General features: G+C 45.5%; 1 protein-coding gene across 2 annotated transcripts in view; it reads left to right on the forward strand.

The window, feature by feature from the left end:
* Positions 1-25,786, forward strand: part of C1_1H6orf136 (chromosome 1_1 C6orf136 homolog) — a 130,301-nt gene extending 104,515 nt beyond the window's left edge. For both annotated transcript variants that reach the window (XM_085611266.1, XM_085611180.1), the window contains exon 6: positions 25,039-25,786. In XM_085611266.1, coding sequence (XP_085467392.1) covers positions 25,039-25,073 — 35 coding nt within the window. In that variant the 3' untranslated portion in view covers positions 25,074-25,786. The remainder of the gene's footprint in view (positions 1-25,038) is intronic.
* The last annotated feature ends 792 nt before the right edge of the window (positions 25,787-26,578 follow it).

Consider the following 26,578-nt stretch of genomic DNA (forward strand, 5'->3'; position numbering starts at 1 on the left):
AACAGACGTAAGGCAAGTAGGGGTGGTCTTTTGGTGTGGGGGTCATGCTGTGTTGGGAGTGAGATTGGTGTTCGAATGGGGTGGGAATACATATGAAGGGTTGGTAGTAGAATTGAGTTGATTGGGAGGTGGAAAGGGGATGTGATGGGTTTTATTGATTAATTAGTTGTTAAAATACGGTGTAGGTGTGTGTTAAGTGAATGAGGTAGGTCATGGGATTAAAGAAGTTGGGGTTAGCAGTGTGAGGGGGCAGGGTATGGATTTGAGGTTGTGCATAAAGTTGTAGGTGTAAAGATGGCGAGTGTTTGGATGGGATGTTAGTATGGATACATGTCTGTTAGAAATTGTGATCTGATGTGTTGTAATGTAATGTTATGAGAGTGTAACAGGGAGTGAGGTTGTCTGCAGGAGTAGATGATTATTTTACCTTGTATCTGGTGGAGGTATATCTGTTTACCCGATGTGGGTGGGGTTTTTAGCAAAGTACCTGGCCCTTGACTCTTTCCAGGCCCAAACAGGCAACACCCTTTACATGAGCGGCCAAGTGGGATGCCCTAAAAACTCTGGTTAAAGTTTCCTAGTGATCAGTTGACCTGGGCCAATGAGAGTCAAACCCTAACCAAGAGGATCACAAGCCCTAAACCCTAGACCTAATAAAAACATTTGCTATATAGATCAAGTGACCTTAAATTTAAGGGGCCAATGCAAGGTGGGATGGGAGGAAGAAGGCTTGTTAAGGCCCACCCCAACACTTTGCCTGCAGCCGGTGTGCTGAAAGGGAAGGAGCTCATGCTCCGCTCAGTCTTCTTGGTTGCAAACTGGGCCCAAACGCACACTTCTCAGTTTATGGTCTGCACTGCATGTAAGGCTCAATTTAAATCAACTAGAACACACTTTTAAACCTTCTCTTACCACCCTACAGACTAGTACTGAGCAGACTACCAAACAGAGGACGCAGTCTCTAAATAATGAAGATATTTTTGGGTCATTGTTTGTGATAGGAGGTTGATTTGGGTATTTTTTCACTTTAGTACAGTTATAAAATGAAGAACTTAAGCGAGGCAGTAAGATGGATAATACGTGAATTTCTTACTTCTCCAAGCCTTACAACATGACGAGTTCAGGTCCCTAGACTTCAGCTCATGCCTGCTGCACAGGAACCCATTGCAGACATTTGGGCTGATTCACATAATTTCGGAAAGCACTAGGCTTTGAACACCACCATATTGAGAACATTTACAGCTCTTGCCAAAACAGTTTTGTGCAACTTAGTTGCTGGCAGCTTGGCTGGCACACTACAGTCTTTCCTGCCTCCTAGTCTTGAGGAAAAACTACCTCCATGGTTATTCCAGTTGGAATGGTGCTTGTAGGAAATCCGCCTTCTCTGTATGGTCACCTTGTATTTTTCACCTGTGGCTAGACACTGTATTTTTGCTGGCTTGAAACTCTGAGAACTTTACCCTTGTTAATCAATAGTAAAGGGCCTGTGCTTCCACTTGAAATGTTGTCGAATTGGCTTAATCGTAACTGGTATATTTAACTTCCATACACGTCCCTAATATATATGGTACAAGATTTACCCAGGGTCTGCAAGTTAAATGCTGAAAACCGCCTGCAGCACCTTTAGTTTCATCCACTATAGTGATGGTGCAAACATGGACTCGGGCCCGCCATTGTATCCTGACTGTAACCATTCAAAACATACATTGCAGCCTGTCAAAATACAACCATTTGGCTGGTAAAAAAAATCTTCCTTTTATATATTGATAAGTCACCCCATATAGGCTTTGTAGCACACAAGGCAAGTCATATGGTATTGAAAAGTAGGACATGTAGAAAGCTACTGTTAACGTCCTAACAGTAACTGGCAACCAAAGGCTGTTCATTGTAGAAAGTCTGGGTAGCCGACAGAGAAACACTGGGAAGTAATATTAAAACTAATATTGTATCTTAAATTAGGGCGGACATTGTTGACTATTTCGATACTAATGTGGGCTCAGTTCAAACTGAAGCCTCTCTTTGGGAGGCATTTAAATTGGTAATCAGGGGCCAATGTATCGCTCGTCAAGCGGGAGTGCTGAAGGCTCTCCGGGGCACGTTGCTAGCCCTGGAGTCCCAAATCAGGCAGCTTGAGGAACAATATTACTCTACGAACGAGCCTGGCATCACGAAACCTCTGAATGATAAACTGCTGGAATTTGCAGAAGAAGCCCAAAGAGAAGTGAAGTTTTGGGGGAAATATGCGGAGGCGCGCAGGTATGGTGAAGGGGATAGACCAGGGAGCACATTAGCTGGGCTGCTTTGATAGTCTAGATCTGCCACATTTGTCCATGCTCTCCGGACCCCGGGCGGAACACTTGTTCGAGGCCCAGACAAAGTCTTAACTGAGTTCTCTACGTACTATACTAGCTTATATACTACAAGACAGGGTATACTTACTGAGGAGCTGAAGGACTTCTTAGAGTCCGTGGCCCTAGTTTGGTTCAATAATAATCATAGAGCATATATGGACCTCCCGTATACAGTGGCAGATGTGGCACAAGTGATTAAAAGCTTGCCCCTGGGTAAGGCCCCGGGACCGGACCGGCTGACTACCGCCTTTTATAAAGCTTATGTTGACGAATTAGCACCCCGACTACTGGCGGTCTATGGGGAGGCATTGGAGGGAGGGATATTGCCCCCATCTATGAGAGAGGCGATTATCATTACTCTCCTCAAGCCCGGAAAGCCAGAGGAAGACCTGGATTCATACCGGCCATTGTCCATGATAAATGTGGATGTCAAGATCCTGGCTAAGTTTGTTGCCTATCGATTGCAGCCTCTGCTGCCAATGGTGGCCCTTCCTGACCAATCAGGATTCATCCCGGGGAGATCCACTTCCCATAATTTGAGGACCGTTTTCCCGGTGCTGCATTATCTACACCCCGAAGTGAGAGCTGCGGTTGTATTCTTGGATGCCACGAAGGCGTTCGATACGCTCGAGTGGGCGTATCTATTCGCGATTCTGGGTAGTATGGGATTTAGCCCGCTGTTTATACAGAGCATACGGCTGCTATATACGCTACCTAGCGCACGCATACAGGTAAATGGTCTGCTTTCTGATCAATTTCCAATCTGGCGGGGTACAAGACAAGGGTGCCCGCGGTCCCCCTTGCTCTTCGCAATTGCGATGGAGCCGCTGGCGGCCCGCATCCGGCAACATCATACCGCAAGGCGCATTGGATTCAGCTCTAGAAGCTTGCTCATTTCACTCTATGCAGATGTTACTCTTTATCTTACTAATCCAAAGGAGAACCTTGATCCCCACTTGAGGGAATTCATCCGCTTTGGGGGATTGTCTGGTGTTTTTATTAACTGGGCCAAGTCGGTGGTTTCTTCCATTGACGGACAACACCCCACCCGTGGCATCGGAATTCCCCGTTAGGTGGGAGGCGGATGATGTTAAATACCTAGGGATCTGGATAAGTCGGGACACGCAGGAGGTGTGGAGATTAAACTATGGTCGAGCGGTTGCATGGGTGGAGGATAAGGTCAACGTTTGGTCTAAACTGCCTCTATCGCTTGCTGGCAGGATTGCTTTGGCCAAAATGGTAATATTACCAAAATTCCTGTACCTCTTTGTGAATATTCCGATCCCCCTCGGCAGTTTTTCAAGTCCCTGAGATCCCTGCTGATCTCTTTGGCATGGGCAGGCGGTCAGGCTAGAGCCTCCTCGGACCTGTTGACCCCCCCGCTGTGGCAGGGTGGCCTGGGTGCGCCGGACATGCAGTTATATGCGTTTTGTGCGCAGGCACACTTTTTGCATTTCTGCACCGCACCCCACCCCCTTCCAGCCACACGTGGTGGTGGAGACGGCTGCGGTGGCCCCCATCCCACTTAATGTGGCATTATATCAGAAAGCCCGCCGCCCTTGGAGATATTGACTCTGCGGGTACTCTGTGTTGGGCGTGGGAGGAGTTGCACAGGCGTGCACGTATACCGGTGTTTGCTCCTTCGATTCCTTTGATGCATAATCCAATGCTGCCTTGCATGAGGGATAGTGTTAGCAAATCGCGGGCTCTGGAGATGAACCTTATCACCTTTGCTGATTTTATATCCTGGGGATGAGTTCAGGCCTCCCCCCGTGGCGTCTGAGGGCAAACCGGTGACATTTGCGGAACTCTTTCTGTACCACAGGGTGCGCGCAGCATATCGGTCCTTATGGGACGGCTTTCCAAGGGTGCCACCGCAGTTACCTGCTTTGGAAAACTTATTGAAAACTCCATCCCCACGTTAACTTATTACGTGACTATATACACGCATGCAAGACACTGCCCCATTGGTAGTTCCTCCGTCATTCAATAACTGGAAAGCAGATCTCGAGACCCCTCTGATGGATGCACAGTGGAGTTTCTGCTGTGGGCAGCTAACTGAACTATCCCCCCCCCCCCCTCCCCAACTACAAATTAGGGCTGATCCATTTTAAGTATTTGCATCAGCTTTATAGAACACCAGTTAGCCTCTGTCGCATGGGTTTACGTGACACTGACAACTGTTGGCGGTGCGGACGCAGTTCAGCTGCTTTTTTGCATATAGCATGGGACTGCCCCAGGATTGTTAGATATTGGGCGTTGATTTTTGACTCCATAAATTATATCCTGAATGTATCGTTAGCCCCCTTCCCCTCCCCCTGCTTTGGGACTCTTGGGCTATGTTAAAGACACACCGCCTAAACTGCGTAAGCTGCATGCCCTTTTGTTGTTGTTTGTGAAAAGGCAAGTTGCGATTCATTGGGGCAGAAGACGGGTGCCTGACATTAGAGATTGGCTTCGAGATGTCACGTATGGGCACACACAATTGGGAGTGTTCTGGGAATTGATGCCAATGTCTTCCAGACCCCGTGATATATGGGAGCTTTTTTTGGCATGGCTCCAAAGGCAGCAGGAGTCGACTGAGGGGGAGGCCACGATTGCGACACTGCCAGGAGATGGTCACGTTTCGATGACAGATGGCCCCACCCCTGAGGGAGAGTCCTTGGGGGAACAGGTAGGGAGGACATGTCGGGGTTGAATTTTCTATTTGAACCTCACCGGGCTGTGTAATGAAGTTCGCTCTTATTGCTGACACATTTGGTCCTCTACGATATCATTTGGGTGAAGGTCGCATTTTGATTTCTATGATGGGATACTGGGACACTTGTTTTCTTTTTGATATGCATTTTTGTGCAATTGTGAGATTGTGATCCTCTTTCTGAGCTCTCCTATATTGATCTCTATGCCGGCTGGTTGTATTGTTTGGTAATTTTGTTGTTTTTGAAAATGTCAATAAAAAATAAATAAAAAAATAATACTGTATCTTAGGAAAGGGGACCAGCTACAAAAATAATTGAAAACTATTTTATGTTATGTTATGTTATCCATATTTATATAGCGCACAGCTGCCCCAGCAAAGGGGCGTCCCGGCGCTGCAACAAACAGGTATCAGATCAAACATAGCCAAACATCGAATCACTAGCAGTTCTGGGGAAAGAGGAAGGTTTTGACAGCCTTCCTGAAAACCAGAAGATCGTCAATAGCACGGATGTGGGCGGGGAGAGAATTCCAGAGTCTGGTCGCTAATACTCTAAATGAGCGACCACCGGCCCTAGCCCTCTTGAAACGTGGGACTACCACAAAGTGGAGTCCCGTAGATCTTAACCCCTTCGGTGCTCATGACGGAACGGTTCCGTCATGAGCCACGGTTGAGCTGTGCTCATGACGGAACCGTTCCGTCATGACCACGCCCGCGCAAGATTCCGTCAGCACAGCGGCGGAATTTGCGCAGCATGGAAGGGGTTAAGGTGCGAGAGGGGACATAAGGCTGAATAAGATGCTTCAGGATATGAGGAGAAGAGTGCTTGAGGATTTTGAATGACAAGCAAAGACACTTAAACCTAATCCTCTGTAAAACAAGGAGCCAGTGAAGTTTGCCAATAGTTTTTTTTGGCCGAACAAAACCTTGGTAGGCCAACCAGAACTCTGGCGGTAGCGTTTTGAACGCGTTGAAGTCTAGCAAGTTCAGCCATGTTGGCTCCTAACAAGAGAGAGCTTGCGTAATCCAATCGCGACAGGATCGTAGCTTGAACAATAAGCTGTCGGGTAGGAGCATCAAAGTATTTAAAGGTGGGTCTAAGCTTGCGAAGTATCCCAAAGCAAGTGGCAGCAGTTTTCTTTGTATGAGAAACAAAGCTGAGGTTAGAATCTAGCCAAAGCCCGAGGTTTTTGACCTCCAAAACAGGAAGGGGAGTAGGGCCAAGCTCAGATGGCCACCAACAATCACCCCAAAGGTGGCTCTGCTTGCCTACCAAGAGCACCTCAGTTTTCTTAGCATTCAATTGAAGGCAATTGTCAGTCATCCAGCGTGCTATTGAGCTAATACCCTCCCGGAATTTAGCAGCTTCCAGGTCGGACGCCCCACTTAGTGCAACCGCCAGCTGGGTGTCGTCAGCGTAGGACACCAAAGACAGGTTCCATCGCTTGGCTACCACAGCCAGCGGCTGAACATAAAGATTGAAAATTGTGGGGCTGAGAGCCGACCCCTGCGGAACGCCCTGGGCGGTAGGATACGGATTTGATTGAAAAGGGGGTGTGACAACCCTAAACGTGCGATCCGATAGGAATGATCGAAACCATTCCAGTGCCGTGCTACCGACACCAGCCTCGCCCAAACGTTGTAATAGAATAGCATGGGAGACGGTGTCAAACGCGGCACTGAGGTCAAGAAGTACCAGTGCCGCCTTTTGACCAGAGTCGACCAAAGTTCGTAAATGGTCGACCATAAAAAGCAATGCCGTCTCCGTGCTATGGCCGGGTCGGAAGCCGTTCTGAGTAGGGTCCAGAATATCAGCGCGATGGAGATGATCAGATAGAATGGCATTGACATGAACCTCAGTCAATTTAGCCGCCCACGGAAGAAGCGATATGGGGCGATAGTTTTCCAGTTTGGATGGGTCCAGAGCTGGTTTTTTCAAAATGGGCATCACCTGCGCCTCTTTCCAGCTTACAGGAACAGAGCCGGTTGTTAAAGATAAATTAACAAGGTCACGCAGTGGAGAGAAGCAAAGAGACGCAGATTCTCTAAACTGAGCAGGACGGAGGGGATCCCTAGGGGAGCCTGACTTAACCTTCGCCACAATTTTTGTAAACTCCTCCCGGGAGAGCTCAGGGAGAGAGCAAAGAGCCGGCGTAGTCAACGGAGGAGATACTCCATTATCCAAAGGGGCAAGTGAGTCTGGGAAGGATCGATAAATAGCTGCCACCTTTTCCATGAAAAAAGCGGCGAGGTTTTCACAGTGTGATGCAGAACGGATCTCATCAAGTGAAGCTCTGCTAGTTGTAAGATCCTTAAGGACCCTGAAGATTAATTTAGTAGGGTTAGTGCTAAGATTAAATTCACGAGAAAAGTAGGCGGCCCGAGTTTTACAGACCGCTCTATGATAGAGCCTAATCTTAGCACGGTACTCCAATTTCTTATCAAGTAAATAAGGTTTGCGCCAAGCTCTTTCGGCTTGTTTGCAAGATTTCTTTAGGAGCCGAAGTGCATCGTCGTACCAAGGGCTAGGCTCACCACAGCGACATTGGATCTCCGCAGTTGGAATCAAAAGGTCCAGCGCATCAGTCAGCCAGTTACAGAAAAGATCGTAGCCTGATTCTACGTCAGAGAAAGGACCAAGAGTTTGTTGGCCAAGGATCCGATGAAACTCGGCTAAGTTCAACTTGCTCCATGGGCGTCTCAATGACACAGGCGCCGATATTTTATTCGGAGAGTCCTTAATTACAAGGTGAAACTCAACAAGATGGTAGTCGGTCCACGCCATAGGCTTGGGAGGCAGCACTTTGGCTGACATAAGGTTGGTGAAGATGGGGTCCAATATATGGCCACTATCATGAGTGCTGTGATCGACAAGCTGATGCAGCTGGAGTGCTTCCAAATCTGCAAGAGTGCTGCTGACGGCAGGAGAAAGGGGAGAGGCAAAATGGATATTTAAATCTCCCATAATGCTAAAATTAGCTGCATTCAAAGCCAATGCACTAACGACCTCTGGTAGAGCTAGCCTAAAGGCAGCGTCAGGACCCGGGGGTCGGTAGATAAGTAGCCCGGAAAAAATAAAAATAGGGCTGACCGAGATACGGAAGTGGGCACATTCGCAGCCAGCTATGTCCAGCGGCTTCCAAACACATGGAAAGCATGATTTAATAGCGGCCGCAATGCCACCTCCTCTAGAGTTGCGATTGAGAGTAAAGATCGTATACTCCGAAGGAAGAGCTAAGTTAATCGCAACCGCTGCATCCTCATGTAGCCAGGTCTCAGACATGAACAATATATCAGGGGCAGCATCGGTAAGTAAATTATACACATCCCCGTAATGTCTAACTAGCGATCTTACATTAAGATGGCAGATCTTGAGGTTAATGGGAGGCTGAGAAATATCCAAAGGTGATAATAAACAGCCTAAGCACCCCAAGGAAGATTTCCTATGAGCAGCAATAGGGGTGTGTGATAACAATTGAAAGGCACAGTCAGAGCAATTCACTGGACCGGAAAGAGGGTGTAATGAACAGGGCCTACAAGGTGCCCGATTGCGCAGGTTGAGCAGAGTAGTCTGTGTGTGTGTGTGTGTGTACGGGACATCATACAATAACAGCCTGCGACGGCGCGATGCCCGACCCGGCCTAGACCGCCCTCGACGCGGACGAGCGCAGACGGGCAGGACTCTGGCACGACTCAGCCGCAGGGAGGGCGCCCACCGCTGCGCGTAACCGCTGCACGCTAGGGAGGCTGGCTGAAATAGACTGCCCGCGAGTATGCAGCGCGCCTAGGACATGTGATATGGCGTCAAAGCTATGTCACCACTAATGCCCCACTCAACATGGCGCCCAAACTTCCCACACTATCCCCACCCGAGGACCAGACCCGCTAAACAGCGGTGCAGGACACAGTTTAAAGTGCGAGTGAGAGGGGAGACCCCAAGAAGCTATAAACAAGGTAAAAGGAAAATAAAACGAACACAAATAAAAACGGGAGTAATTTAAAAGCACTGATCAAGCAGCGCGCGCCTCAATGTAGCGCTAAGCTATGCGCGTGATTCCAAAGTTGAAGGGCATAAATACCTTGTAGCCTTTTCCTTGCCTGAAGCTCCAGGAGGCAAATTAATTCCCCAGCTTTTCTGATCCTGTACTTGGTCTGAATAAGTTATGAATGAGGTGTCAAACTCCTTCCAAAAGCTACACATTAGGTCACTGACAGGATGGCCTAAATGGTGAGGGATGATCACCTTGAGCACAGCAGAAGAGTGGGGGCTATGGGCATCGTTTTTGACATTGAAATGCAAGAGAACAAGATGGCAAGACCATTGAAGTGGGTCTGCCGTCTGGTTGCTGAAGGACTCAATTTCTGTCTCTGTGTTTGTGGGCATGGTAGCTGTCTTACGTTGGGTTTTAGTGTTCAATGTGAGTGGACAGTAGGATTACCTTAGAACCCTCCCCACACATACCCCCGTCCCTCAGATCCAGGGGTGTGGAATTTAATTTCTCCAGTATTTAGGGTGTCTTTCATAGATTCACATGCCTGAATCATTCCCCGTCGTCGGAGTGGGAGTCCCACGGTACATAAAAAAGCAATAATTATGCATATAATAACCAAAAAACCTTGGTAACCTAAAATCAGGAAGTAAAGTAGCCCTAAGCTACAAGAAAAAACTTCCACACTTATGACTATCTTAGTCATTATGTACAGTCCAAACTTGCAGCCAATCAGGCGACAGCACCCACCAGAATGTTCTCCTCAGAGGCTCAGGCTCTCAGATTTTCTACCGCACGTCGTGTGAAGGGAGTCTCCCTGAGCTCTGCTCAGAACTTCACAATTTTTTCTGGATTTGTGCTTCTCTTCAGAATGTCACCTTGTGAATCTTGTGGGAAGCTCCGGCTATTTTCAGAAGACCCCCACAAGAAGTGCATTTACTGCCTTTATCCGGATCATGAGGTGAGAGATGGTAAAATCTGCAGGACCTTCCCTCAGAGATAGAGAAGGGCGCCTACTTCTGTGGCTACAGAAGATTAAGAACAAGGATAACCCCTTATCTGAGGTGGGAAGTGTGGCCTCTGGTTAATCTATGTCCTATAGAAAGAGGATGGCTGAGGAAGATGTATCATCTCCTGGGGCTAAGGTGTCGAGAAAAGCTCAGCCTGCTAAGGATTCTAGCTTGCCTTCTGCTTCCTCTTCAAAAAAGGCTTCTCCACCTTCCAAGTCTAAGCCGGTTATGCCCCCGAGAAAGACTGGAAAGTCTCTGGCATCAAAAAGACTTCTTGAGAAAGATTTCCCTCAGCAAAAAGCTCCGTCATCGACGGCTCCTTCGCCGACGATTATCATCGTCTACGCTACTTCTACGTTGACGGTTACCTTCTCGTCGCCGAGACCCAAGATGATCATGGCATCAGCTGCATCTCAGTCGACGCTGGTCTCTGTTGCTGTTCGACCCATGTTGTTGACGAAGGAGATTTCATCTCTCGTCAGCGCTCCGTCAATGGCAAAGGTTAAGAAGATCTCGACTGCCGCGTCGCCAGCCACCTCGTAGTCAAAGACTGCCTCGTCGACGAAGACTGACTCGTCGTCTGCGGCGACCACCTCGTCGACGAAGACTGACTCGTCGTCATCGGAGACCACCTACCACCTCGTCGACGAAGATTGCCTTGTCGACGAAAACAGCAGCCTCGTCAACTATCACTTTCCTGACGCCAGCTCCATCGACGACGATCTCGTCGACAGCACACTCGTCGACGCCTCTTTTGTCTTCTTGCACAGACTTGCAAGTTTGGTCTGCAACATCGGCTACTGCCTCCTCCGCCCTGCCTACAACGGCGCCGCCTTTGCTACAACGTCGTGGCTCCTCATTGGAAGCTCTTTCCCCATTGAAGTTGCCTGAGCAATTACTGGATTCTGAGGAGGAAGAAGAAGAGGAATCCGGAGAGGATTACCGATTCCACGCTGGTAGAAGTCCGTCGGAATTGTTTATAAAGTATCACGACGATGACCAAGAGGAAGAACCTTTTCCTGAGCCTGAAACTCCAGCTCCTGTCACGGTTCTCACAGCGCAAATGCCGTTGGTCTTGCTTAATAATTTACAATATATGTTGGAAGACTATTATCGTCGTTTTCTTCCTTCTGATTCGACGGAGTCTATTCCATCAACGCCCATGCCAAGGGTTCCTGTATCTACTTTAGGATCTCCTAGACCACCTTCTCCAGTACCATCTCGTCATTCCCATGATGCTAATACCACAGACGATGACAGGGAAGAGGGAGAAGTGGATGATCGGTCTGTTCTTTCGGAGTCTGACGAATACCAAATTCAAACTCCATCACTGTCCGCTCCAGCTCCCGTTGACTCTCCTCCTGTAGACATCAGAGGTTTTCATCTCCTTATGGAGAGGGCGACAAAGAGGTTTCTCGTACCAATGGAGACAAAGAAAGACGATTGCTTTCTTTATGATTTTAAAGATCAGCCACAAAGGCAAATAAGGACAATTCCCATCATAGACTTCATCTGGAAGGAAGGGTTGAAGATCGTGGCAGCACCGAATTCTCTTTCTGCAGTCTTGCCTCGGTTAGACAAAAAATATAAGGCACCAAGTAATTAACCTGCATGCCTCATAGGTCAGCCAAAAGCTGACTCTGTCATCGCCCAAGCGTCGCAGAGATGGGCCAGGAACCCCTCTTCGCCTATAACAGCTCCGCCAGACAGGGATGGCAGACGGCTTGATTCGATTGGAAAGAAGGTTTCCACTATGGCTGCGACGACTGTCCGTGCTGCAAATTCCCTAGCCATATTAGGGAGATATGATAGGCAGATGTGGTCAGACATCTCCCCCTACATTAACATGCTGCCAGAACCTTCCAAGTCCGAGGCATTGAAGATTTTACAGGAAGGAGAGTGTACCTCTGCCGAAATCATTGACGCAGCCATGGATGTTGCATCCACAGGATTCAGACAGTTAGCGGGTGCAGCAGTACTGAGGAGACAAGGTTGGCTGAAATCTACATCTTTTCGCCAAGAGGTCCAAACCAAAATTATTGACATGCTGTTTGATGGGGAGTCACTATTTGGCCAACATGTCGATGAGGCCCTTCAGGCTATTAAAGACACAAGACGGCGAGATCTCTTGGTAGCCTTCAATTTCGGAAGTCGTCCATTCAAGGTGCTAAAGGATGTGGATCCTTCTCCAATAGGGGAGGTTACAATCCGCAAAGATCATATCAAACCTCTCAAAGTAATCAAAGATTTCAACCCTACAGGCAGCAGTCATACGGGCAGCGAGATAACTCCTACTCGCAATCAAGAAGGAAGCCCTCCTATCATGGACGGGATTCAAATAAAAAACAATGAGATCCGCCACCTGCCACCATTTCTGCCGTTTCCCCAGTCAAAAGTTGGAGGAAGAATATCCCACTTCTACTCGAACTGGTCCGCAATTACAACAGACAAGTGGGTTCTGGATATAGTGGCCAGAGGCCATGCTCTGAAGTTCATAAAGATTCCCCCAAACTCTCCTCCCAAAGAACCACCTCCTGCTCATCTCAAGGAGCTTTTTTCCCAAATAAATCTGATGATTCGGAAAGGAGCAATCGAAAAGGTCCCTCCTTTACAAAGAGGAACAGGATTTTTTTTGAGATTTTTCCTGATTCTAAAAAAGCCGGGAGAATGGCGCCCCATTCTCGACCTTCGCGCCCTCAACAAATATCTGAAAAAGTTATCTTTCTGAATGTTAACACTTCAAGAAATCCTTCAACTGCTTTCGGCGGGGGATCACATGGCCACCCTCTACCTCCAAGACTCTTATTTTCATGTGCCAATCCTACCCAGACGCAGAAACTTTTTACGGTTCAGAGTGGCTGGCAGAGACTTTCAATTCAAAGTCCTTCCGTTTGGTCTACGATCAGCACCCCGTGTGTTTATAAAGGTCCTAGTACCGGTGACCGCACACCTTCGTCTGCAAGGAATTCAAATTTTCCCATACTTGGACGACTGCCTTATCAAGGCAAATTCTTTTCAAACCACAAACGCACATGTTCAGAAATGTCTGTTACTATTCCAATCTCTGGGTCTCTCCATAAATTTCAAAAAATCTCATCTGACACCATCACAGAGTAAGACCTTTCAGGGACCCACATTGGACACCCAGCTGACTCAGGCCTTCGTCTCAAAAGAAAGACAACTCAAGATCTGCAAACTAGCTCGCTTATTGCGATCAAAAGAGTGTGTTTCAGTACGCTTGTACAAGTCTTTCCTAGGGATGTTTTCTTCCTGCATCCCTTTGATACCCAACTGCCATTGCAGAATGAGACCATTGCAAGAAGAACTCAACCTTCAGTGGTTGCAGATATTGGGGTCTTTCGACGATATCGTTCGCATCACTCCTCGGATGCGAGAAGCCTTCCATTGGTGGAATCAAATAAAGAACGTAAGGGAAGGATGTGCATCCCTGGTCGAACTGCCGGATTTCACTATAACCACAGATTCTTCCCTCGAGGGATGGGGGGCGCACCTTCAAGGGATGACGGTCAACGGCAAATAGAGCCTCCAACAAAGGAAGTGGCATATCAACCTTCTGGGGTTGTGAACCATTTTCTTGGCCCTGAAGTCATTTCGAACCATCATTCGGGGAACCTCAGTACTAATTGGAACGGACAATACTACAAGTATGCATTGCTTGAACAAGCAGGGAGGGACGAAGTCAGCCCTACTATCTCAACAAGCTCAAGAGATCCGGGACTGGGCGATTCGTCACAAGATCAGCCTTTAAGCTATTCATGTTCCAGGAGTTGCCAATGTTCTAGCGGATTCCCTCAGCAGGTCAACAATATCCAATCACGAGTGGGAGCTACATCAACCAACCTTAAACAGAGTCTTTCGAGAGTGGAGCCACACCGATCTAGACCTGTTTGCGACCAGCCAGAACCGCAAATGCCCATCCTTTGCAAGTTGGGTTCCCCACAACGACTCATGCGGGAATGTGTTTTCGATTAACTGGTCGCAGATATATGCCTACGCCTTTCCTCCGATTCCGTTGGTTCCACGAGTTCTCCGCAAGATCAAGAAAAAACCTTGCTGCCTGATACTCATTGCTCCCAGATTGCCTCGCCAATACTGGTTCACCGAACTTCTCCTCTCGGAGTGCGATTCCATTCAGTTTCAACCAATACCGAACCTTCTGTCCATCCAGAACGGACAAATCTGTCACCCGGACCCAGCATCTTTGAGATTAGCGGCATGGCTCCTCAACACCTTGAATTCGCACACCTAAATATTCCTGCGGACTGTCAGGAAGTTTTAGCTAATGCTCGAGCGCCTGCTACTATTAAAACATACAAGCTAAAATGGAAGACATTTTGCATGTGGTGTCAATCTGTCAATATACACCCGATTCATGCAAAACCAGAACAAATATTACCGTTCTTTCTTCATTTGGCGAGATCGGGCCTCTCCCATTCTACTTTGAAAGTATTCTTGGCAGTGATTTCAAGGTTTCGGCAGGATGGATCTAATTCTCTTTATTCAAATAGTCATTCAGCAATTCTTCAAGGGTTTGTGTTGTATGTTTCCCCGTATTCGGGTCCACGTCCATCCTTAATGTAGTGCTTACACAACTTATGCGGCACCCCTTCGAACCTATTCATAAAGTGGACTTAAAGTTCCTTTCTTGGAAAGTTGTCTTTGCTATTGGCTCTGACATCAACAAGGAGAGTCCGTGACCTTCAAGCGTTCACTATTAATCCTTCTTTTCTTCAATTTACCTTAAAATCAGTAGTGCTACGCACCAATCCCAGCTTCATGCCAAAAGTTCCTGCGGACTTCCACCTTAATGAACCAATATTTTTAAAGACCTTCTTCCCAAATCCGCTGACAGCTGTGGAAAAGGCCTTGCATTCCCTTGACATCAGCAGATGTCTAAAGTTCTATTTACAACGGACTGCAACAATCCGTAAATCAGACCAACTGTTTGTGGCCTATGGTAGACTACGTCAAGGACATTCTTTTTCCAAACCAACCATAGCTCGTTGTTTTTCTGCTGCAATTTGTCTATGCCATGAACAGGCGGGAAGACCTTTGCAGGCAACCCCAAGAGCACATTCTACGAGAGCAATTTCTTCATCTACCGCTCTTTGCCGGTGTGCCGCTTCATCAAATCTGCAGAGTGGCAACTTGGTCCAACAGGCACACTTTTACCAAGCACTACTGTTTGGAGGCCTCAAGCGATGCAGATGCATCAGTGGGACAAGCTGTTCTCCGCAATCTTTTCAAATAAGGTAATCCTCTGTTCTCCCTCCTCCACTATGCTCTTTTTTTATAAGACGCTTATTCCATACTGTTTCTATGTCTTGAAATTGTTCTGCATACAAATGTATTTATGTATGATTATAACATTTTGGTACTTCATTGCTTGATTTTTTTATATATATATATATATTACCTACTGGCGGTCGCCAGTAGGTAGTTCTAGTTAGGACCCTGTTTCCATAGGAAATCCGCAACATTCTATTTTGAATAACTTTGGCGCCGGTCGACGAATCCTCGCGAATTTCTCAAAATAGGTGGGGCGCTACGCTCCGCTCCTACCCTGAATGTCTCGGGGGGATTCGTCAAGCGGGGGCTGAGATAAAAGGGGGGTCCCAAAACGCGTTTTTCCCATGCATTTTTCCATAGGACCTTTAGACAGGGCTACAGCCCGAACGGCTGAACAGAATTACTAGAAATTTGGCAGAGAGGTAGTCCTCAGGTCAAGGAAGTGCCTTTTGTAGGTTTGGTGTAAATCTGTTCAGTAGATTCTGAGAAAATAGCCTTTAAATCAATATATATATCTGAGCCAGCTTACGGTACGCTTACCGTAAGCTTACCGTACGCGTACGGTGGCGTGCGCGAGCGCGATTCTGATTGGCTGTTAGATCTTAGTAAACATTCGAATCGGCCGAAACCAGGAAGCGGCGGCCGCCATTTTCTCTCTCGCACTCTGAGGGGGGGGCTGTAAACAAAGGCAAAAAACATATAAAGGGGCTGTTTAGACAGCGCCCATGCACATAGCCATGTTAGTTGAGTCCTCAAAGATCCCCCAAGGCCAAAAACGGTAAATTTTTATTTTTTGAAAATTTCGCCGATTACGCTTACCGTACGCGTACGGTGCGCTTACGCTAAAAATTTTAATAAAAAAAAAAAAACACTCTCTGTGCATGGCATATTATTGTCATCACTTACAAATTAAATTTAACAGATTACCTATCACAAGGAAGCGCATAATATGTCCTCCATGTGCGCACGGTGCGTAACGTGGGCACGCGGTGCGCGTAGCGCACTGCGTGCCCACCTTGCGTGTACGGCACTAACTGCGTAAAGTGGGCGCGCGGTGCGCGAAGCGCACCGCGTGCTCACTGTGCGCGCACGGTGCGCGCACGGAACGAACTGCGTTAAGTGGGCGTGCACGCCACGAATGGCGTAAAGTAATTTAGCATTTAAAAAACCGTACAAATTCACTGAAAAAACCATAGGTTTCACACACGTTATAGTTAGGAATTAGCATTTAAAAAACCTTGCTAATTCAATGAAAAAACCATAGGTTTCACACATGTTATAGTTAGCTGGAAATTTTACTGATAAAAAACCAATGAAATTCCCCCGTTATAGTTACTGTAGGCAACTATAACTCACCCGACCGTAATCCTCTGGTGATGACATATGTGTCTTTATGAAAAAAAAAAATTTGTAAAATATGTATAGCTAAAATTTAATGGAAGAAGACATGGGCAAATAAGTGTCTAAATACAGTATTAGCATCAGCAGATGATTGCGGTCGCGTGAGTTATAGTTGCCTACAGTAACTATAACGGGGGAATTTCATTGGTTTTTTATCAGTAAAATTTCCAGCTAACTATAACATGTGTGAAACCTATGGTTTTTTCATTGAATATATATATATATATATATATATATATATATATCAGAGAGACACTAACTATGGTACAAAGTGGCGTCTTATGAGCATTCTGTTCTGAACTGCTATCTACTCTGATTCAGGCATGTGAATCTATGAAAGACACCCTAAATACTGGAGAAGAACAATAGTTACTTACATGTAATCTGTGGTTCTCCAATATTGGTGTCTTTCATAGATTCACATGCAACCCACCCACCTCCCCTCCGAGGCTGGTTAGGCTGTTATACTTTGGTTCACTGCTGTGCGAGAAAATCTGAGAGCCTGAGCCTCTGAGGAGAACATTCTGGTGGGTGCTGTCGCCTGATTGGCTGCAGTTTGGACTGTACATAATGACTATGATAGTCATAAGTGTGAAAGTTTTTTCTTGTAGTTTAGGGCTACTTTACTTCCTGGTTTTATGTTACCAAGGTTTTTTGGTTATTATATGCGTAATTATTGCTTTTTTATGTACCGTGGGACTCCCACTCCCACGACGGGGAATGATTCAGGCATGTGAATCTATGAAAGACACCAAATACTGGAGAACCACAGATTACAGGTAAGTAACTATTGTTCATAATATCTACTTGTCGATGGGGCAGGTTACTTCATAAATCTACTTGTCCTGTAACAAAATCCACTTGCCCCTTTTGTGCCATGTAATGCGGCAACAAATGATGGCCGCAATCTCATTATATAAGAGCTCTGATATAGCCTCTCTGATTATGCCAGGGTTCATACCATGGTAGTATTTGAATAGTAGCAATTCACTTATTTTGTCACATTTTCGCAAATCTACATACTGAGGCTCAAGGTAGTGGTTAGCAATAGTTCCAAAGTTGGAATGCCCTTGTGAGTCTGTGCAAAGCGGCTAACTCGTATGTTTTAAGGTTTTTCACCAGCTCTTTCTCTTTACCAATACTGAGAATGTTTGGAAACTTACTCCTGACAATGGCAGATGTAAAACTACAACAAATCTACAACACATGCATATTTGCTCATGCTAAAATGCAATTCGCAAATATTTTCTAGGACTACTATTTCTTGGCCTACTTCTGTAAACTCTTGGGAATTCACGAAAGCCGTAAATCTGCACTTAATGCAAGAACATATAGCATGGGTGCAATTTTGAGATTTACTTTGATAATTGTGTCTGGCGTTGACCATGACCTTTGTTTTTATTAAAATCCTCTTGCTCGCTCACTCTCTCCGGGCTTCCCTGTGAGTGATAGTATTCTGCTCTCTTACACAAGGAGCATATCGGCACACAAAGTAGTTTTGTTCAATGTCGGGACATACTGTGGCAATGTGTGCTTTTTGAGACCAACATTTTTGTTGCTTTTGCCAATGTTTATTATGGTGAGGTCCCAGCAGCTCCCACCAATATGGTTTTATAAAAACCATACCAAAACAAGAGACGCTGACAAAACCAGAAGGCTGACCACCAATTTCAGACCTATTGGCTTTGACAATCCTTGTCTATTTTTATGTTTCCCATAATCTTATTGAAACTGGTTACACTGATTTTCCATTATGAATATTTTTGGGAAATGCCAGCATACATCAACAAATTTTGCTAAATGATGATGCAAAGAAATGGTACCTAAAATTTTACTGTAGTTCAGCGAAATGTTTTTTTCCCCCACTTGCTTTTTGTGGTGAACATTTTATTTTGAAAGCAAAGAATCGTCCATCTTGCTTTTAAGCTTCTGCAAATATTTGCATTTAATCAGTGCATACACTGGGAGCATTATACATAACCTCATATTGCTAAACTTTGAAAACGTGTACACATCTTTATACCGAAACCACCGTAGGTACTGCAGTCCAACCTTACAACATTGTTTTAGAGCGCTTGCCCTAATAATAAAGGCTTTGCATTAATGAACCATTAATACAAGTTTCAACAACATTAACACATGACACACATATTACCTTCACTGCAGGCAATGCCCTTCCCTGTTTCATAATGTGGTATTGTAAACTGGCAGCCAAAGGGTTTGTGCTGCAGTGCGTTGGGCCTACTTTTCCCAAAGCCAACATACACATGAAAACGTGTTGCCCTTAACCCCAAACAATATGTCCTGCGCTGCGAGCTATAGGAATTTCACATCCCTGCAGAGCTTGTGTTTAAGTTGGCTGAAGTGTTCCATCATCTTGAAAATGCTAAAAAGGAGTAGGGCTGGCCCTCAAGAACTCTTAACCCATTAGTGAGAGCCTGCTCAGGAATCCTTCTGACCCACTAGCTGGTTTCAGGCATGAATATGGAACCTCCAGGTACCCCCTACAGGATCAGAGGAAGAACAGAAGTGGTCTGGATCTGCTGACTGTGATAGGAGCCCTGAAGGACTGGCCTGCTCGTAACTAGGAAAAAGAAGTATATGCCAAGGGTCAGGCGGCTGACCTGTTGAAGCTACAGAGATACAAGTTACAAGAGACCTCCTTGCAACTGCCCAGGTCACAAGTGGCATTTGGACTGGACCCTGCTGTTTTAAGCCTCTGTCTGACACCCTGCGAGTTTCTAATTTCCTCTCCTGAGGTTCTAGAGGGCTTAAAAAAGCTGTGGGGAATTGGGACTGAAAAGAAGAGGTCAGGAGGTTTAATCTTTGACCAGGATGAACCTGGTTAGTGCATCCCTCCCTCCTCCATCATGGCCTTCCTCAAATTGCACCCAAGTCCTGATCCACCATGACCATTGACTTTCATTTGCGCTTTTCCTACTTAAAACTTTAAATGTTCATATCTCAAGTTCCCCCTACTGGATTTTTGTCATTTTGTTAAAGTGTACTCTATTTTTCTAATCCGGTTTGGGATTTTTCTTTTTTTGTATTTTGACTTTACTACTGTTTCCATCTTGCATAAATACTTCACTAATTGCCCTTAGTTAGAGCCTTGGCTACCGCCTGGGTTTAATTTAGGGATTTTAGGGGTTCTAGGGTTGCGATTATTCCTGAGGTGGGAAGTCACCCACCCCAAATAATGATCCAATTTACAGTACATGTCCTGCCTCCTTCATAACATCCAAGTTGTTAATTTGAATGCATTGCTACAACTATGTATGCTTAAAAACCATGCAAGAACTGGGTGTGGTGGTTGATGACACACACATGGAAACACAAGCGTATTTCTTCAAACTAACAGTGTCCCTTTTAGAATTATTTGATCTGATCCTGCACTAGAGTGTCCAGGATATCATTTGAATGCGTGGCTTTCGTATAAACTTCATTGCCCCTATAAGTTGTTTTGTCTTATTCTGATATTACTGTTGTAAACTAATATCTGATTGAGCCATCTAGCTGCAGATTCCTTACCTTTGATTCGCCCTGTCATCGTGCCATGTCGGTTTACCTACCCACACCTCATAGGTCTGTAGTGTTTTGAGCGCAACCACGACTCCAAGTTGTGCTCAGAAGTCTGGGCCATGGCGCCGGAGGCTTAGAGGGAGCAGTCCCTGAAGCTGCTAGCGGCCTAGCAGGCGGCACTGCATCAGTCTTGGTTCTGATGGAGAGAAAGGTCGTGGGGGACCACTCCAGGAGCCCCATTCGTCTTCCTCCCACTCCAAGTAATCAGAACACTCTGGGAAGAAGCATAAGAAATGCAGAACCCGAAGAAGGCTTCGACTTCTCATCTGCCAATTTTAGACAAGGTTCTGCCGAGTTGATGCCAGGGCTGACTCCGAGCCTCCCACCCTTTCCGAGAGCGAACACTGCTCATGTAAGACAGTTCTAGGAGGCCATGCACTGCGTATTTGAGCGGACTAACCCCACTGGCGAGCCTTTGGGCCCCGCGAATGGCATCTCCACCCGGAAGTGGCACAAGGATTCTTTTTTTAGTTCAAATATCTTTATTGCTTATTTGATAAAAGAAATACATTTGTAATACAAAAACAATACAACGGGTCAGAATCAAGTATATATTAAATTAGTACCGAAGCATTTAAAAAACAAAAAAAAAGGATTTCATAACCAAGAACCAATGGAGTGGGATAAAAAGAGAGGCAAAATTATAATTTTTTTTTTTTAAAGTGAACAATAAATATGACAAATATTATCAATTCATCAAATATTGACAGCCCAGAAATATGGAGTAGGTAAAGCCAACTACATATATCCAAACATAGACATAAAATGGTTGTATTGCTAAAATAAAATAAGTCAAATCAGCTAGAGGGGCCGGGGAAGAGAGAAAGAAGAAAGAATATTTTAAAAAAGACAGAAGGATAAGGAAGAAAGAAATAAAATAGGTGGAAAGGTACATCTGCTTCATTGATTAGAAAATAAGTTAAGAAATGGAATCAAAAGGATACTGAGCTACCAACCCCTGAGAGGATAAGTTCATATAATTGTCCAAGCACCGCCAAACATTTCTAGAAATGCAAGGCGAGTACTGTTTTTCCTCAACAAAGGAATGAGCTAAGTGAAGCAGCAATTTTATTACGTAGGGATAATTTCCCAATTAAATGTCGAGTATCTTGTGAAATATGTTTAAAAATGGCATCTGAAAAATGATGGGACCATTTACCGTAAGTAATTGTAGACGGTGAAGGGAGTGCAGCGGATAAGAATTTATCAATTTTAAACACAGCATGGCCTGAACGTAACCACATAGAAAGAAGTAAAACAATAACCGAATCTGTAGAGAGGGATATTTTAGAAAGTTTAAAAAAAGAATCAAAGTCCATGTTGCTAAGATTATATTTTTTGGGCTAAGAAAGAAAAGGGAAGCGGGTCATGATTAGAATCATAAGTCTTTCACCAATCTGATACCTTTGGCAGCCCACAAAGAGTACGTGCTGTGGTCAAAGTCAGTAGAAAATTTAGGATTGTATCTTAAAGAAGACCATCTTGATTTATGAAGAGGTTTGGATTCTTTTTTATGTCAGTATATTTTAATGCATTAATTGTGTCTAATATAATACATTGAGAATGATCTAAAATAAGCTTAGAAGCTGCGAGGAAGGAAAGGGTGGAAAAAGGAGTGCTTAGCTCACATTCAGTGTAAATCTAAAGGTGTATATGTTGGGAATCTGGTAAGAACCAATGTGCACTTTAAGATGCTAGGAAGGCAATTTGATATAGATTCCAATCCAGAAGATTACAACCACCCAGGTCAGAAGGTTTCCTGAGGTATTTATAAGCAATTCTAGCTCTCTTATCATTCCATGAAACTTTTGAAGAGATTGAATCAATCTCATGGAAGAAGGCAGAAGAAAGCTTTATAGGTAAGATCGAGGATAAAAAATTAATATGGGTTGTCATCATTTTAAGAGTTTGTAATCTACCCCACCAACAACTATATTTAGGAGACCAGGAAGACAAAACGTCCTTACCCTTAGATATGATATGGGATCCATTATTGGTGATAGTATCTGAAAACTATCGGAAGGACAGTGGGGAGAGCCATGGTTAGATCTGTTTGCCTCTGCCTAGAATGTGCAATGTCAGCAGTTTTGCATGCTGGAGTTTCCAATGCGGTTCTCGCTTGGATGCTGGAGTTTCCAATGCGGCTCTCGCTTGGAGACGCTTTTCGTCTAGACTGGAGCTCAGGCCTCCTGTACGCCTTTCCGCCCATACAACTCCTGCCCAGAGTTTTCATGAAAATCAAGAACAACTGGGCCCAAGTCATCCTTGTGTCTCTGGACTGGGCACGGAGAGTTTGGTTTCCCGAGCCAGTGCTCGACAAATCCACTCGACCGCTCGCATTTGTGAGGTAAATTTTAATGAGGTCGCCCTTTCTGGCGAGTAGGAAAACATACTAACTTTTGTCCTCGGTCTTTGAAAACGGAGCAAATGTGACAAGATAACAAGATTTAAAGGCCTTTTTATTGCTCACAAAGGAAATGAGCAATAAAGATGCCTTTAAATCTTGTTATCTTGTCACATTTGCTCCGCTGTCAGGGACGGAGGTCAAGTAGGTTACTGTTAGGTCGAGGAGATTTTTCAAGGTACTAGACCTGCAGGACTAGTACCATTTTTCAGATTTTTCGAGCCTGTTCTGAACATGAGCATTGATCTTGCGATCAGGCTGTCTCTTTGGGCGGATCTTCTGTCAGAGCAGCAGGGGAGGGTCATCCACTCGAACCTGTCAGGTCTCCGCCTTCTTGCGTGGAGATTGAGTGGCAGCAGTTGGTAGCTTTCTACCTTTCTCCCGAAGTCCATAATGTTGTTTGGCTGTCATGCATCCCTCCACCAAGACTCTATATGCTTGCCGATGTAAAAAGTTTGTAACATGTTGTACAGAAGAGTCTATTGACTCTCTTTCTACCTTCCTTCCTGACATTTTTCTTTTTAATTGATCCTTGCCCAGCAGGGCTGTGCTCTGGACAGTTTGAAAGAGTATCTGCCTTCTTGTGGCTGCCTGACCAACCTTCCTTATTTAAATCACCCACTGTAAATAGGTTCCAAAAATGTCTTGTTCATATGTTCCCACCTTCTCCGTTCTTTATGCCTCAATGGGACGTTAATCTGGTTCTCACATTCTTCATTCCTTCTTCATAACTGTCCCCTCTGGCTTCTCACCATCAAAATAGGCTTTCTTGTGGCAATGACATCTGCTGGAGGGTGATTGAGCAGCAGGCTTCATTATCCAAACCTCAATTCCTGTCTGTGTTTCCAGACAGACTCGTGCTTCACTCTAGGACCTCTTTCTTTCTGAAAGTGGTAACACCATTCCATGTGGGCAAATCAGTCACATTGTCCACTTTCTACGCTCCTCCACATCCCTCTAATGAAGAGGAGCGACACCACCGACTGGACACAAAGAGCGTTTTTGTTGTACCTTGACTGCACGCAAGAGTTCCTGGTAGACGACCAACTCTTCGCGAGGTATGTTGGAGTGAAGAACGATCGGGAGTGCAGAAATGAACTATTTCGTGCTATCAAAATCTGCAATACACTGGACAAAAAGCAACCACCTGAGGGCTTAAGTGCTCATTCCACCATGGCTAAAGCTGCGACCACTGCATTAATATGTGGAGACCCAGTCCTGGACATCTGCCAGGCAACAGCGTGAGCATCCCTGTACACATTCACCAAGCGTGATTGTCTGGACAGACAGACAGACAGACCAGCAAGAATAGGCACTTCACCATTTCGGTTCTGCAGGACTTTCTAGTTTAGAATTTGTCCTCAGTCCACCGCCGGGTACGGTATTGCTTGGGTATCTATTCAAAGGTAAGGAATCTGCAGCTAGATGTCTCTATCAGATGAACAAATGACTTGCGTTCTGTAAAGCATTGTATGGTAGAGACGGTATCTAGCCATAGATTCCTTACCGACCCACCCAGCCTCCCCGTTCTGCAGACTGATTTCTAGGGTTCTGTATAGTCCCTTTCAGGGCACTAGTTTGTACATACTAGTGTCAGTGTAATTAAGGGCTTCACGCTTCTGTCATGAAAAGTAACTGAAGTCAGCGCACCAATATGACGCCTATATAGGTGGCGAAGACATCTTTTCCGGCGCGGACACCACAACCTACAGGCACTCAGGGGTATTGGTCACGCAAAAATGTTCCAGATGCAGTCTGACGCCTGGGGGAATTCAAAGGTAAGGGATCTGTGGCTAGATATTGTCTCTATCAGATAATGCATTACCGAAGGTAAGTAACTTGTTCGTCTATTCTTTAGGCAGCAGTGCAGGTGCTTTAGAGCATTTTGATATCCAACTACAAACTATAATTTAATATGAGCGAGGCATTGGGCAGGAGCACTGTCAACGTTTGTCCTGTGTCCTTTGCTTTTTGTGAAAAGATGTGCGTCCGTCTCTGTCCTTGTTGCTGACTGGGTCGGTTGTTTGTTTTTTGGGCTTACATGAGGTGTCTCAGTTAAAGATAGTATCCGGTGCTACGCATGTTAGTGTGGGTGTGCCAGTGCATTTGCCAACCTGCACAGTGCGTAAGCTAAATGTATATTGGAGAAAACACACCTAGATTGATGATTCATTGTAGTGTCCGTTTCCTGAATTGAACCTGTTTGCTAACATACTTGTCATGTTTACCTTGTGAAGTAGATCTGGTCATCTTGCTGTACACTGATGTGCTTGAATTGTCTTCTCTTTTGCAGTTAATGCCCGCACAACCCCCTGTTTTCAAGACTAAGCGCCTGCTGGCCGGCCTCCTCATGGCGCTAGGAATGGCAGAGCATCGGCCAGCCCTCAACCTCCTCTTTTTGCAGCTGTGTAAGGCAGGGCAAAAGCAGTGCTGAAGTCGATTTCCGGCAAAGAAGGGGTGCTTCGGAACAGGAGCTAATGTCCCTAAACTATTTTGCTGAGTAGAAAAGGCACTTTTGTGGACAAGACAAATTGGCCTTTTTGTAAACCTCTGCAGCTGACCACTAGCTCTGTCACAGGGGCAGATGTGAAGCAGATCAGTCCGTTCGTAAGAGTCCTGTAAATGCTACCCTAGAGCCTCCCTTTTCCATCTACTGGGAGTCCCGTCCTCCACAGTGAATAAGGTGTCTTGGGGAGCGAGACAAGGGCATCTTTTGCACTTTATCCAGAGTGGCTTTACCTAACTTGTAGAAACCAGCTGAGTAGGTGCCAATGTCTTCCAGTAAAACAACCAAATACGCCTGTTACATTTCTCTCACTGCACGATTGTAAATGTCTGTCTACATGTTTTATGTTAACGGTTTATCATAGTGTTATCAGCACCTCTTGACTGGCTTAACCAGCGCATTACTTCAGTATGTATCAAGCTTGTGAAATCCCCCTCCCACCACTGGCAGTTTTCCTCTTGTGTGTCTGCTGCACCAAACCTGCTCTGCGCGTTTGTAACATAGGTTGTACAAAATTAAATTATCAGAGGAACAAGTCAAGACCAGATGTTTTAATTCTAGGAGCCTGCTGGTGTGACATGGTGTGAATCTTGTAGGTTTACGTGGAGGCACTTATGAAGGTATTGGCGTCAAAAAATGTCACAGAATTATGGTAGGAGGTTTTTTTGAGCACACTGATGCCTAAACTTTCTGTCCTGAATAACCTAATCCCATTACCAAGGAAAAGGGATGACAGTGAGAAGTTTTTCAGTGAAAAGCCAAGCGTACAACAGTTTCCTGAAGCTTTAAAGGAAGAGAATTCAAACGCCTGGCAGCAGTGACTAATAAAACTGCCTCAAAACTGTCTCAGTATGAGCTTACTGTGAGGAGGGAATATGCAAAAGTGATTGGTAGGCAGGTCTTAAAAGCGAATTGGGAAAACACCAACTGCATTTGATAGCTAGAATGGAAGCCAAGAAGAGTAGAGTGCTTTGTGAATGATCAAGGGTTTCAACTGGATAACTTTGTGTACTGTATCCAGTGCAGTAGGTAAAGAGTAGCAGGATATGATCTCATTTTTTTGTCTCGCTTAGACAGTGCATGCACTTTCTTCACACATGTTGTTTGCAGTCAGTGGGCTTGCAGCCCGGCACGTTTTTTAATATTTGTTAGCCTTAGCGTCTCCCTCATGTGCTTTCTTCCAATTCGTCATGGCATGCGTACTTCATGTCCTCTTGTGTTTGGCCCTCCCCTGGAGCATGGACCAAGTATTTGTCCTTCCACTGCTCCCGTTTTTGGAGCTAATTTTGTGTGTTCAAGCACTCCCTATGCTACGCATGCTTGTGTT

Source organism: Triturus cristatus, chromosome 1_1 (assembly GCF_964204655.1).
Source record: "Triturus cristatus chromosome 1_1, aTriCri1.1, whole genome shotgun sequence".
Classification (NCBI taxonomy): Eukaryota; Metazoa; Chordata; class Amphibia; order Caudata; family Salamandridae; genus Triturus; species Triturus cristatus.